General features: G+C 42.8%; 1 protein-coding gene across 7 annotated transcripts in view; it reads right to left on the reverse strand.

The window, feature by feature from the left end:
• GPC5 (glypican 5) overlaps nucleotides 1-15,818 on the reverse strand; it is a 778,624-nt gene that overhangs the window by 137,041 nt on the left and 625,765 nt on the right. Inside the window, exon 8 of one of the 7 annotated variants that reach the window (XM_083836986.1) lies at nucleotides 11,474-11,490. The exons of the other annotated variants lie outside the window; for them this stretch is intronic. Within the exon in view, the coding sequence (XP_083693112.1) occupies nucleotides 11,489-11,490 (2 nt within the window). The 3' untranslated portion in view covers nucleotides 11,474-11,488. Of the gene's footprint in view, nucleotides 1-11,473; nucleotides 11,491-15,818 lie in introns of those variants that run through there. 7 annotated transcript variants of the gene reach the window in all.

The raw sequence follows: 15,818 nt of genomic DNA on the forward strand, positions 1-15,818 counted from the left end.
AAATATCTGGTCACGACTTTAACCTGGTATTTGTACTCAGCACTGACGTCGACTCTATACTTTGGAACCCATATCTCGGAAACTATTAGCAATTACACCTATTGCCTGTTTTCGTTAGGGAGCCAATCTGTGAAGGGGACAGGGGAAGACATGTTTCCCTACCTGTTCACTCTCCCTTTCTCCTTCACCACCACCCTCTTATCCCCCGAGTTAGTTACGGTGGTTCTCCGAGATGTTGAATATCCTTGGGATACTCAGACCAGCCTGCTCTTGTTGTTATGTCTCCTGAATGCGCTTCAGATTTTGTGGAGGGTTAAACAACTACTTAGGAATCTCATCCGGAGATCTGTCTTGAGGCGGGATAGTTGCGAGTGGCAGGGAGTGTGGGAGGATATGGGCAGGTTTCTAGAGCAGTGGTCACCTCCAGTGTTTTGGACATTCACCCCTGAACAACTGCAAAATCCTAAAAAGCTGGCAGAATGCTTGAAAAAAAGGTGTCATGACTCTGGCAGTTCCAAAGTGACACAAATCACTGTAGCGTGCTGGGGTCTGGCTTGTGCCTATCGAGCTGCAATTGATGTTATTAGCAACCTAGCTCCAGCTCCTGCAGCCGCTCCAGCTGCAGCTCCTGCAGCCGCTCCAGTTCCAGCTCCTGCAGCTACTCCAGCTCCAGCTCCTGCAGCCGCTCCAGTTCCAGCTCCTGCAGCTACTCCAGCTCCAGCTCCTGCAGCCGCTCCAGCTCCAGCTCCAGCTCCTGCAGCCGCTCCAGCTCCAGCTCCTGCAGCTACTCCAGCTCCAGCTCCTGCAGCCGTTCCAGTTCCAGCTCCTGCAGCCGCTCCAGCTCCTGCAGCCGCTCCAGCTCCAGCTCCTGCAGCTACTCCAGCTCCAGCTCCTGCAGCCGCTCCAGCTCCTGCAGCTGCTCCAGCTCCAGCTCCTGCAGCCGTTCCGGCTCCTGCAGCCGCTCCAGCTCCAGCTCCTGCAGCCGCTCCAGCTCCAGCTCCTGCAGCCGCTCCAGCTCCAGCTCCTGCAGCCGCTCCAGCTCCAGCCCCTGCAGCCGCTCCAGCTCCTGCAGCTGCCCCAGCTCCTGCAGCTGCTCCCACTCCTGTGGCTGGGTCAGAGAAACGAGCTGTAGCAGTGCAAGTTGACCCCGCAGAGGGTATCCCAACCCCTGTGGCAGACCCTGTGTCTGGGTCAGAGAAACGAGCTGTAGCAGTGCAAGTTGACCCCGCAGAGTGTATTCCAAGCCCTGTGGCAGACCCTGTGTCTGGGTCAGAGAAACGAGCTGTAGCAGTGCAAGTTGACCCCGCAGAGGGTATTCCAACCCCTGTGGCAGACCCTGTGGCTGGGTCAGAGAAACGAGCTGTAGCAGTGCAAGTTGCCCCTGTAGACAAGGTGAAAAAATGGTATAGAGGCTCAGGTCGTTTAAAACGCAGACAGTCTTCTGCTAAGTCTGGGCGAAGTGAAGACGAGGCTGGGCCATCAAAGGTGCAGGAGACTGAAGATGAGGATGAGGATGGCGAAAAATCAACAGTAACTACCCGGACTCCATACCAGCCATCAAAGGTGCAGGAGACTGAAGATGAGGATGAGGATGTCGGAAAATCAACAGTAATTACCCGGACTCTATACCAGCGTGAGCTACGAGATGTGCGAAAAGATTTTGGTCGCTGTATAGGCGAGCAGCTTGTCACCTGGCTGCTCCGGTGCTGGGACACGGGAGCCAATTATGTGGAATTGGAGGGCAAGGAAGCCAGGCGGCTGGGATCCCTTGCTAGGGACGCATGCATTGACAAAGCAATTGGAGATGGAGCACAATCTCGCAGCCTCTGGAGGCGTCTCCTGTCAGCTGTGAAGGAAAGGTATCTCTTCAAGGAAGAACTTGTATGTTTACCAAGCAAATGGACCACCATGGAGAAGGGAATTCAGTACCTGAGGGAATTGGCCGTACGGGAAGTAATTTATAAGGACCTAGATGACGCACAAACATCCACAGATCCAGATGCAGTCCAGTGTACACCACCCATGTGGCGGAAGTTTGTACGGAGTGCCCCATCATCATATGCCAACTCATTGGCAATACTAGCCTGGAAAACGGAGGAGAATCCCACAGTGAATGAAGTGACTAAAATACTCCGGCAGTACGAAGGAAATCTCTCCTCTTCCCTAAAGGCCTGTGTCTCAGCTGTGGAGAAACTCTCTGAAGAGGTCCACCAACTTAAAGAGAATTTATCTTCCCCTCCACCTGAACGAACCAGTGTCCACCAGCTAAAAGAGAATGCTTTAGAGAAACTTTCTGAAAAGATCCACCAACTTGAAGAAAGATTATCTTCCCCTTCACCTGAACGAACCAGTGTCCACCAGCTAAAAGAGAATGCTTTGGAGAAACTTTCTGAAAAGATCCACCAACTTGAAGAAAGATTATCTTCCCCTTCACCTGAACGAACCAGTGTCCACCAGCTAAAAGAGAATGCTTTGGAGAAACTTTCTGAAAAGATCCACCAACTTGAAGAAAGATTATCTTCCCCTTCACCTGAACGAACTAGTGTCCACCAGCTAAAAGAGAATACCTTGGAGAAACTTTCTGAAGAGATCCACCAACTTAAAGAGAGTTTATTTTCCTCCCCACCTGTACAAACCAGTGTCTCAGCTATTAGGGGTAAACGTTCATCTATGCAAGGAAGACAATATGGTGGGCACACACACCGCGCCACCCTGTGGTTTTACCTACGTGACCATGGAGAGGACATGAGAAAATGGGATGGAAAATCTACTGCGACCCTAGAGGCACGGGTACGTGAATTGCAAAGGAAAACAATTGGGAAAAAGGAGTTCTCTGAAAGGTTTGCTGCTCCAACTTCCAGCAGGCAGTCCTTTAAACACAGAAATGAAGATTCTGACCAGGACTAGAGGGGCCCTGCCTCCAGCCAGGGGGAGGAAAGGGACAATCGAGTTTATTGGACTGTGTGGATTCGATGGCCTGGCACGTCAGACGCACAGAAGTATAAGGCTTTGGTAGACACCGGTGCACAATGTACTCTAATGCCATCAAGCTATAAAGGGCCAGAGCCCATCTGTATTTATGGTGTGACGGGGGGATCCCAGCAGTTAACTGTATTGGAGGCTGAAGTGAGTCTAACCGGTAATGAGTGGCAAAAGCACCGTATTGTGACTGGCCCAGATGCTCCGTGCATCCTTGGCATAGACTATCTTAGAAGAGGATATTTCAAGGACCCAAAAGGGTTCCGCTGGGCTTTTGGCATAGCTGCTTCGGAGACAGAGGACATTAAACAGTTGTCTACCTTGCCTGGTCTCTCAGAGGACCCTTCTGTTGTGGGGTTGCTGAGGGTTGAAGAACAGCAAGTGCCGATCGCTACCACAACTGTGCACCGGCGGCAATATCGCACCAACCGAGACTCCCTGAGTCCCATCCATAAGCTAATTCGTCAACTGGAGAGCCAAGGAGTGATCAGCAAGACTCATTCACCTTTTAATAGTCCCATATGGCCAGTGCGAAAGTCTAATGGTGAGTGGAGACTAACAGTGGACTATCGTGGCCTGAACGAAGTCACGCCACCACTGAGTGCTGCAGTGCCGGACATGCTAGAACTCCAGTATGAACTGGAATCAAAGGCAGCCAAGTGGTATGCCACAATTGATATCGCTAATGCATTTTTCTCCATCCCTCTAGCAGCACAGTGCAGGCCACAGTTTGCTTTCACTTGGAGGGGAGTCCAATATACTTGGAATCGGCTGCCCCAGGGGTGGAAACACAGCCCTACCATTTGCCATGGACTGATCCAGTCTGCGCTGGAGCAGGGGGAAGCTCCTGAACACCTGCAGTACATCGATGACATCATTGTGTGGGGTGACACTGCAGAAGAAGTTTTCGAGAAAGGGAAGAAAATAGTCCAAATCCTTCTGAAGGCCGGTTTTGCCATAAAACAGAATAAAGTTAAAGGACCTGCACGAGAGATCCAGTTTTTAGGAATAAAATGGCAAGATGGACGCCGTCAAATCCCAATGGATGTGATCAACAAAATAACAGCTATGTCTCCACCAACTAGCAAAAAAGAAACACAAACTTTCCTAGGTGTCGTGGGGTTTTGGAGAATGCATATTCCAAATTACAGTCTGATTGTAAACCCGCTCTACCAAGTAACCCGTAAGAAGAATGCTTTTGAATGGGGCCCTGAGCAACGACAAGCCTTTGAACAAATTAAGCAGGAAATAGTTCATGCAGTAGCCCTCGGGCCAGTCCGAACAGGACCAGATGTAAAGAATGTGCTCTACACCGCAGCCGGAGAGAATGGTCCCACCTGGAGCCTCTGGCAGAAAGAACCTGGGGAAACTCGAGGTCGACCCCTGGGGTTTTGGAGTCGGGGATACAGAGGATCTGAAGCCCGCTATACTCCAACTGAAAAGGAGATATTGGCAGCATATGAAGGAGTTCGATCTGCTTCGGAAGTGGTCGGTACTGAAGCGCAGCTCCTCCTGGCACCCCGACTGCCGGTACTAGGCTGGATGTTCAAAGGAAGGGTCCCCTCTACGCATCATGCAACTGATGCTACATGGAGCAAGTGGGTTGCACTGATTACTCAGCGGGCTCGAATAGGAAACCCCAGTCGCCCAGGAATCTTGGAGGTGATTATGGACTGGCCAGAAGGCAAATACTTTGGGATATCACCAGAGGAGGAGGTGGTTCGTGCTGAAGAAGCCCCCCTGTACAACAAGCTACCGGAAAATGAGAAGAAATATGCCTTGTTCACTGACGGGTCCTGTCGTATTGTGGGGAAGCATCGGAGATGGAAAGCTGCTGTATGGAGTCCTACACGACGAGTTGCAGAAGCTGCTGAGGGAGAAGGTGAATCGAGTCAGTTTGCAGAAGTAAAAGCCATTCAGCTGGCTTTAGATATTGCTGAACGAGAAAAGTGGCCAGTTCTCTATCTCTATACTGATTCATGGATGGTAGCAAATGCCCTGTGGGGGTGGTTACAGCAATGGAAGCAGAACAACTGGCAGCGCAGGGGCAAGCCCATCTGGGCTGCGGCATTGTGGCAAGATATTGCTGCCCGGGTAGAGAACCTGGTTGTAAAGGTACGCCATGTAGATGCTCATGTGCCCAAGAATCGGGCTACTGAAGAACACCAAAACAACCAGCAGGTGGATCAGGCTGCTAAGATTGAAGTGGCTCAGGTGGACCTGGACTGGCAACATAAAGGTGAATTATTTATAGCCCGATGGGCCCATGACACCTCAGGCCATCAAGGTAGAGATGCAACCTACAGATGGGCTCGTGATCGAGGGGTGGACCTGACCATGGACACTATAGCACAGGTTATTCATGACTGTGAAACATGTGCTGCAATCAAGCAAGCCAAACGGTCAAAACCTCTTTGGTATGGAGGACGATGGCTGAAATATAAATATGGAGAGGCCTGGCAGATTGATTACATCACACTCCCTCAAACCCGCAACGGCAAGCGCCACGTACTTACAATGGTGGAAGCAACCACCGGATGGCTGGAAACATATCCTGTGCCCCATGCCACCGCCCGGAACACTATCCTGGGCCTTGAAAAGCAAGTCTTATGGCGACATGGCACCCCAGAGAGAATTGAGTCAGACAACGGGACTCATTTCCGAAACAACCTTATAGACACTTGGGCCAAAGAACATGGTATTGAGTGGGTGTATCACATCCCCTATCATGCACCAGCCTCTGGAAAAGTTGAACGATACAATGGACTGTTGAAGACTACACTGAAAGCAATGGGTGCTGGGACATTCAAAAATTGGGATACACATTTGGCAAAGGCCACCTGGTTAGTCAATACCAGGGGATCTGCCAACCGAGCTGGACCTGCCCAATCAAACCTGTTACGCACTGTAGAAGGGGATAAAGTTCCTGTAGTGCACGTAAGAAACATGCTGGGTAAAACAGTCTGGGCTACTCCTGCCTCAGGAAAAGGCAAACCTATTCGTGGAATTGCTTTTGCTCAGGGACCTGGATGCACTTGGTGGGTAATGCAAAAGAATGGGGAGGTCCGGTGTGTACCTCAAGGGGATTTGATACTGGGTGAGAATAGCCCATGAGTTGAATTGTAGTATGTTAATTATTATATAATAATGTATGTCATCACTACCATGATTGCTATATATCATAGATGAAAATGGTGATTAATTAGAATGTATTGGACAGAGTGTAACCTGAGCATGACATAAATGGTATGGAATAAGGGGTGGATATCTGTCCTGGTTCCAGTTAGGACAGAGTTAAGTAGCTCATAGTAGCTGGTAGGGTGCTATGTTTTGGATTAGGATGAGAAGAGCGCTGATAACATGCTGATGTTTTAATTGTTGCAGAGCAGTGTTTACACCAGGCCAAGGACTTTTCGGCTTCTTGCTCTGTCCTGCCAGCGAGCAGGCTGGGGGTGCAGCAGGAGCTGGGAGGGGACAGACCCAGGACAGCTGACCCAAACTGGCCAAAGGGGTATTCCATACCATCTGACGTCATGCTAAACAATATATAGGGGTGGCTGGCCGGGGTGGGGGGGCCGGCTGCTCGGGAATAGGCTGGGCATCGGTCAGCGGGTGGTGAGCAATTGCATTGTGCATCACTTGTTTTCTTACACATTATTATTGTTAATACTATTACCATTATCACTATTATTATTATTATTGTTATTATTATTTTCCTGTCTTAATAAACCGTCTTTATCTCAACTCACAGGCTTCACTTTCCCGTTTCTCTCCCCCCATCCCAGAGAGGGAGGGGGGAGGGTGAGCGAACGGCTGTGTGGTGTTTAGCTGCCAGCCGGGTTAAACCACAACAAACACTTAAAACAAAATAAAATATGCCTGCAAGCTCATGGTCATAGCCTTGGTTCCTTTTGAAGAAAAACTATTTATAACTGTGTATAAGTGAACAAACTGGGGAACATTACAGTGAAATTCTTTGGGGACAGGCTGCTAGTTTCTGGCTAAATAGCTCGACAGATCTGGCCATTGTTGTGGTTCAACCTGGCAGGTAGCTAAATACCACACAGCCCCCAACCCCTCCCCCCCAGTGGGATGGGGGAGAGAATTGAAAAGAAAAGTGCAAGAGCTCATGGGTTGAAATAAGGACAGTTTAATAAGAAAGAAAATAAAGAAAACAAAACAAACAAAAAAAAGGCAAGGAAAGGAGAATAATAATTAAATATATATATATAACAACAACAAAAAGAATAAACAAAGCAAGCGATGCACAATGCAACTGCTCACCACCAGCTGACCAATGCCCAGCCAGTCCCTGAGCAATGGCACCCCCAAACCCAGACAACTACTTTCAGCTTTTATTGTTCAGCATGATGTCATATGGCATGGAATATCCCTTTGGCCAGTTTGGGTCAACTGTCCTGGTTCTGTCTCTTCACACCTTCCTGTGCACCCCCAGCCTCCTTGCTGTCAGGGCAGTATGAGAACTTGAAAAGTCCTTGACTTAGTGCGAGTATTGCTCAGCAACAATTAAAATCACAGAATCACAGAATCACAGAATTGTAGGGATTGGAAGGGACTTCAAGAGATCATCGGGTCCAACCCCCCTGCCAAAGCAGGCTCCTTAGAGCAGGCTGCCCAGGCAGGCCTCCAGACATGCCTTGAATATCTCCAGAGAGGGAGACTCCACAATCTCCTTGGGCAGCCTGTTCCAGTGCCCTGTCACCCTCACCATGAAGAAGTTCTTTCGCATGCTGGTGCGGAACTTCCCGTGCTCTATCTTGTGGCCATTGCCCCTTGTCCTGTCCCCACAAACCACTGAGAAGAGGTTGGCCAAATCCCTCTGTCTCCCACACCTCAGGTATTTATACACATTGATAAGATCCCCTCTCAGTCTTCTCTTCTCCAGGCTCTGAGAGACCCAGGTCTCTCAGCCTTTCCTCATAGGGAAGATGCTCCAGGCCCCGTATCATCAGCGTGTTATCAACATTGCTTTCATCCTAAATCCAAAACACAACACCATACTACTAGAAATAAAATTAATTCTATCCAAGATGAAACCAGGTCACCACAAATGGGATTTATGCATCTAAACACAGGCAGTTCACCCCATGTACCCAAAACACCTGCCCAAAGCTGGCAGATATCAAACAGGTGTTATGTCAGGGCCACACTCTGCAGCTAGAGACCTATCACACAGACTCTAAAAACAGCACTAGATGAATGAATTTAAGCAACTGAATCTAAATCATACAGATATCGTCTGCCATTGACATCTATGGCTCTAAATGTGTGCAAACTTCAGGCTGCAATGAGCAGGATGTTCTGCTTTTTGGTCTGTTGTAGTTACATGATATATAAATAAAATCCGGTGGTTATTATGCAAGTGGTTGCAGCTTTCTTGTAAAAAAAAAAATAAAATAAAATGCAAGAAACAGACCAGAAGAATACATTACCACATCTTCAGCATTTAAAAAAAAAAAAATGAGAGCTTGAAGCTAACAATCCTAAGGGTTACTATTCTATTTCATGCAGACAATAATTTTTCTAAATATATTGGAAGCAAAAATGAGTAGTGAAGCAATCTGTGGGATGGTCTGCAAAATTACATCTACAGAATAATTTCCATTTTGTTTCTGTGCAGCCTTTCTAAGGATGTGTGGCTTCTTTACATTTTCTCCGGTCTATTGTAAATATACATGCCATGGCTCGTAGGCACTCTTGTATTTGCATGTGTGCATGAGGGAGTGCATATCCATGTACAATTGCATGAGAGAAAAAAAAAAAGTATATATATATATATATATATCGGTGGATGGGGGTGGCATAACAATGCTGCAAGCACATGTAATAGAAATCCAGAAATGAACACAAAAGTTGTGTGACTCGATATGGATGAAGATATGAGTGAGTACTCACATGAACGTCAATTGCATATCAGTATTACAGCAGTATTAACTCTACAGCATTATTCTCTCTACAAATAGGAGAGAATTCTTATGCCTGTTTTAATAGTTAAAATCCTGTTTCCACATGGGCTGCCTGCAGCTGGGATTTGTGTCAGTGCCAGGTCCTATTGACTTCAGACAAGGATCATAACCATTGATAGTGTATTCATAGCACTACAGTTTGTTCCAGTCTGTGTATTATTAAAACACACATAAAACATACCACGTGTCCACCACACTCAGAATCATTACTTTAACAGCACATTGTTTTTAAGCATAGTATGATGAATATTATATTAGCTTTTGGATAGGTCTAATTAACTGCATGAAAACAGATAGGCAGCACTGTGGTTTGCTCTTACCTGTATTCACACAGGTTACAGTAGTGTGCCCTGGCAACATAAGAAAGATGTAAAACTATTAGCATCCACAGGAGGGCTATATAGATGGTGAATATTCTACACAGCAAGACATATGAGGAGCAGCTGAGGTCCCTTGGTTTGTTTAGCCTAGAGAAGAGGAGGCTGAGGGGAGGCCTCATGGCGGCCTGCAGCTCCCTCACGAGGGGCAGGCGCTGAGCTCTGCTCTCTGGGGACAGCAACAGGACCTGAGGGAATGGCATGGAGCTGGGACAGGGGAGGGTCAGGCTGGGTGTTAGGAAAAGGTTCTTCACTGAGAGGGTGGTTGGGCACTAGGACAGGCTCCCCAGGGAAGCAGTTATAGCACCAAGCCTGCTGGAGTCCAATAATTGCTTGGACAATGCTCTCAGACATACAGTTAGATTTTTGGGTGGAGCTAGGAGTTGGACTCAATAACCCATTTGGGTTCCTTCCAACCTGGATATTCTATGAGTCTATAATTCTATTTGTAGTTCCTTTTTTTTTTTTTTTCTGTTGTTAAAACAACATTTGATTTCAGAATATCTCTGCAATTCAGAATATCTCAGTCCTTAGAGGTGCTTATCTGCTTTTATAGCTCAGAAAATACAAAGCTTAAGACTCTGTAGAATAGCACCATATGTTGACTTGGGAGTTTGCATAATACTGAGAAAAAAAATGATATATTTTTTTTTCAGAGTATCCCCAAGATACACATTATTTAGATGGATACAAGCTGCAAAATTTACATAATTGCTATTTTCCAGGCACATACTTGACCTTTTGGGTTTGTACACGTGCATATGGTACATTCAAAAATATGATATTTTTTTAAGTGTGTATCAGAGACAAGAGTCATAAGCTGTGTTTCATGGGCACCAAAGAAAGTTTCTGGCTCAGTTCCATCCATTCCACATTAACAAATTTAGATACCACCAGACATAGTGTCCTAAGAAGTGAAAAGGTCCATCTCTATTTGTTTCTACGTGAGGAACAACGCAACATAAAGCAGGTTCATTGTGCAGCATTTGATGGAGCTGACTGAGCATGTAGTCTTGCTACAGGTAGACTTCAGAAGAGATATGAACATGATTTGTAAATTAAATTGCTTTAAGAAGTGTTTTTGTCTCTAGAGTAACATCTATCTATGAAAATTAAAGCATAAATAACTATAGACAATCAAATTATTTTTATCTAATTTATTGCAACAGAAATATTGCAGTTTTATATTTTTTAATATAAAACATTATACCAATTGATTTCTCAAGTTTATTTTTTAATTTAATGTTTATTTTTACATATGCTAGAGAAACAGACTTTTTTCTCATCACTTACGTCTTTGAAGACATGAAGTTGAATGGCTTGTGCCTTAGCTTGATATATTGTCCTGACTGGCTGAATCAACAAGCATGCATATATCTTCACTGAGAAATAAACTCAGTTCCACTGAATCAGCTGATTTATTCTCCATGTCTTTCCTTTTAGTCTATGCATAGTGTGACAATCACAGGTCATACTACCTTTTTATCTATACAGGCCTATATATATACAATATCTACACATTTATATCTAAATAGGGAGTATAATATATTCAAAAGGTAGTACAATTGTTTCTGAAATAGTTACACATATTTTGAATGGCTGCTCTACTGCTTTAGCTAAACTTCAAGCTGACTTTCAAAATTGGTTAGTAACAGTAGAAAGGTAATTTGTAGATTCTTACAGGTAAAGATCCAATCTAAACAATTTAAAAAAAAAAAAAAAAAGTTGTTCAGAAGTTGTTGGGAAAGCTGGAAAAACTAAGTTAAGGTAGAAATGAATGGTATGGTAAAGAATTCAGGGAGCAAAAGCATTTCTGCTGGTAATATAAAATGAAAAATTGTCAAGTTCTGTGTGATTTGACAGCTCTCATTTTATTATAAGGCCAAAGGCAACCAAAATCTGTTTTGGAAAGTTACATGGCTAAGAGGTAAAAACTATTTGCCTTGGAAAAAGCATGTACATGAAAAAGGATCAATAGAGAAGTATAGCTCATTTTCTGAACTGATGCTTGCTTTAGTCAGTTTGGCATCTCCTGTAAAATTTTAATTAGAATAAAATGATTCCAAGAGTGGTTCAGTTGCCTAAGAACAGGTTTTGAGTGCCATTTTAGATGCCCTGGGGTGTCCACATGGCCTCCAGCTGTCTCTCTGGAAAGACATCAAAGGAAAATTTATAGACACCATAGGGACCATTAAAATGAAATTGCCTATTTTCAAGCTTATATAGCATTATTTAATGTTTAAAAAAAAAAAAAAAAGATTCTTGAATTCTTGAATACACACAGACATCTATCATCTTTACTTTGTGTGAAGCATATTCTATGTCTACACACCTAACTTGGAACTATATAAAATGTTGAAATCATCAAACCCAAATCTTAGACAATGCCTAGTAACTTGTGACACCTTCTGCTCAGAATTGTCCTAGGAATCACTATTCTAGTGAAAATACAGTGTTCTTGAAACACGATATTAAAAAATAAATAAATCACCATTTCCTTGAACTTTAGTCTGGTAACTATGATGGATGAATTAGCAGAAAGTGTAAATGTGGCCCTTTGTGCATTTGCTTCCTCTAAAATATTAGTGGAAAACCTACCTGTCTCATATCATTGTTAATGCAAAGTTAAATTAATTTGTTAAATACCATAATGAGATGTGTGATATTGTTTTTATGTTATTATTTACAGATGTATTGAGGCCACTTCAGAGAAGTGGAAAAAAATATGTAAAAAGTGTTCCTTAGAGTCATTAAGGAAAGACAGGCACTTCTAGAGCTTCAGAACAGAAGCCTATTGTAAGACTTCTGAACTCTTTTTTAATCAGAGGAGGAATCTGAGTAATTAGCTGCTTGAGACTAGCTCTAGCCCTGTTGACCATGTCTATACTAATACATTAAAGAGGAAGGAGTAACCTAAACCAGAGATTGCCCATGCTGACCTTCTGGCAGCAAATGTCGCAGCAAAGTCCTGGCCCTTCTGGTTTACATGCTGTATGGCAATGCTCGGGCACAGTTCAAGGGATACTACTTAGAAGAAGTTATTCTCCACGGACAGCTTTGGAGCTTTGGGCAAGACTGCTCCAGGCTGGGATCTGCCACCCTTCCCAGTACTCCAACATTATTCTAACAGGTTTTGTACCTTCAGGTGTTCCAGCATGCTGCATGCCATGTCCAGAACATTCTGCATATGTCTTCCCTCAGTTTCATGTTGTGAAAATATCAATGTCATGACCTACAATGAGTGATGACAGTCCTCATACTACGTTAAACATTTTGAAATTACAACACACACAAATGATATTAATCCTTTCTTATGGCCAGAGTTGGTTCAGGGTTAGATTCTATGAAGGGGGAACTGTTTTTTCTTCAAATTCAGGGCCAGAACAGAGCCCATGGGCCTTATCTATTAGCAGTATGATCAAGCACTGTTTATCCTATTTTTTAGCTTCCTGTCTTCTCTGTCCTTGACAAAGCCTCATCATTTGTTTTATGCCTGTGCCATCCTGTTTATAATGTGATTTAAAAACTTGCGCTGCACTGATTTCAGATCTTGTGAAGATGTTTCTAGGGCCATGTCCAAAAATACTGTTGTCAATTATTCCTAAATAATTCACCGGAAGCTGCCTTCCTCTAAAGGTTTGATTTGGTCCCCAAACTATTTCAAATATAAAGCTGTGGACATGCATATTCACGATATCTCTTAGGTTTCTGTTTTGAGAATAAATGTATAGATATCTATTAGAAATCAGTAACAGAAATAGTATAATTTATCAAGATTATTTTAAAAGGCTCAACAGACATGCACTTCCATTTTTTTCTTCTTAATATCTCTTTTCCTATGTATAAATAATAAAATATAAAATAATAATATAAAATGATATATAAATAATAGAAATGCATATGTGTTTTTGCATATATATATATTTATGTGTGTAATCACAATGGATCTACCAGAAGACAACATTGCCACCTTTTCTTATTGGATTTTTATGAAAGAAATAAGCATACCACCCTGAAAAATGGCAAGACAAGTTGCACCCTGTAATTCTTCCAAAACACAGTTAGTTTCCCTAGTTTCCTCTGAAATCTTCTCTTCACAGCTTGAGCAACCGTTATTGATAACCCTGTTAAGCTGCATATACTTCATGCATGACAGTCTCTTCAGTGTCTCCCTTCCATCTGGGATTTCTTAATTTGGATTTATCTGAAACTCAGTGTCAGCTTGTAGCTCAAGAGGATGTGTCATCTTTAACATCCTTCACCTAATACCAAACATGAGTCTTCTCCTTGACATTTGTTGTTTTTCTTTTTTAAGACTTTAAGACAGATGAAAAAAATGATTGTTTTTTAAACTGAAATTCATTGTGTTTACTAAATTTCAAAGATAGAACTGTAAAGACTTTATGCATGCAAATGCATGTTAAATGACAAAAACTTATTTTTGACTAGCTTCTAATAGAGTGAAATCACGTTTGTCCTTACTGGAGATGAAAAGTGAAGATAGGACAAAGAGATATGCTAGCCACTTTTCTTTGCTGATCAAAACTCAGATAAAACATAATTTCTTCTGTGGAATTTTTGTGCATTTTGAAAGGTAGTTTTTGCTACATTCTTTTATTGTCACAATGGTGCAGTTTTACAAAACTTTACAGTTAGAGATCCAACTGCTCATTTGTTTTGCAAGCCTTTCTGATAAGAAAATGGTTCTGCAGGATAAGTAACAGCAGGGATTGTATTTTTATTACTTGTGAAGTACCAGTGCCTTGCCAGAACAGACTGAACTTCAAAGCCTGACTAAAAACACTATACATAGTTTATTTGTTTGGAAGATATAAAAATAAAAGCCAGAGCTGGGGTTGATACAATGGTATTTCAAACAAGCTATTGTGACAGCCAAGTATTTGTCAAGGGCTGAATAAGCTTTTCATCACCAAACTATTCTTCTGTTCCTGAAGTTAGTAATTGATCGCTGACTTAACTGCTTTATTGCTGCTCAAACTGTCATACTGTATCCAGAGCACAGAAAAAAAAGAATTCATATTTATGAATCTATTCCATCCTTTTATTTTCTTTAATAAGCAAGGTTTCTAATAGTTGCCTAATCTTAAATTCCTGTCAGGCTCTTTTAATTGTTTTTTGACCTACATACTATTATGGGCCTGATTAACAATTCCCCAGTCAAAGTTGCAAAACATTCTTCTTTGTGTTCAATAATTTAGAGATCCGTGTGGGAGATGTATTGTTGCTCATGGTCTCAATGTGAATTTAGTTCATTCTGTGCATGTATTCTTGAGATTCATTTGAGACAAAGTAATTTCAAATTTAAAAAAAAAAAAAAAAAACAAAAAAAAAACAAAAAAAAAAACAACTTCTAATATATACCCAAAGAATGCAATGAGTCTGTAAACTGTATTTCTCTTTCACTGTTAAAGAAAACTACAAATTCATTTGTCAGGTGTGCTGATAATTAGCAAAATGACATGTTTGTTCTACCAGAAGCGTTTAGGACTAAATATTAGCACAATTACTTTGAACCATGTAGTCAGAGTGCTTTATGCTATTGAGTTGTAACAGGCAGTCTTGAGAAGAGCATTCCAATTCATGAACAAGTCACAGAAGATGACATAACCTTTACTTCCCTCCTTCTGTACTGCCAGGAATAAAGGAGCAAAGTAAGGAAAAGCATCCTGGACACAACATACTGAAGTGTTGTGTTTAGAGTTTTTTAAGGCCAAAGGTCTCTGCAAGCCTAATTGGCCTGTAAATCACTTTGTTTCAGTAGCCGCGAGAAAAAGAGAGCAATGCATGCAGCTTAAAGTCCACTCAACATTTTCCCATGGGAACAAATGCCCTTTTTGAAAGACTATAGACTACCAAGTCATTGGTCTTACAGGAAGACACCTTAATGACTTCAGCCCTAGTGTCTACTTCTTGACTCTTCCTAAATCAGCAACCCTGCCATAGCAAGAACCTTCTGCTTTCCTGAAAGCGTTTTCCTTTCCCTTTAATCCACACAGAAAATTGCTGGCTTGGATTCGGATGTGTTTTAAATGTAGGGAATGCTTTCAGATTATGCCTCAATTTCTTTGCAGTTTATGTCCCGTTAAATATAAACATGGGCAAATATTATATATGTGATCACTGATCTCTTATGAGATTCCAGTGATTGATTCATACAGTTGGACAGTTTCTTTCACAATTTGTTGGAAAGGAAGCAAGAGTGCTGTAGCCGAAACTGTTCCTAAGTACACTGGCATATGAAGAATCTGGAGAAACACATGGTACTGTGGACAAAGTTTTCCTCAAAAAATGCATACACAAAGTTTAAGTCAAGGTGTTTCAGCTAGTTTGCTGATGACCTTAGTTAGCTGTTTCGCAACTTAAAATAGTAGCTTTAGAATTACTTAATGAACACCCTAAGACTGAAAATGAGGGAACAAGTTCACTGATAAACCTGCGACCTGTTCTTTACAGC

Source organism: Anser anser, assembly GCF_964211835.1.
Source record: "Anser anser genome assembly, chromosome: 1".
NCBI lineage: Eukaryota > Metazoa > Chordata > Aves > Anseriformes > Anatidae > Anser > Anser anser.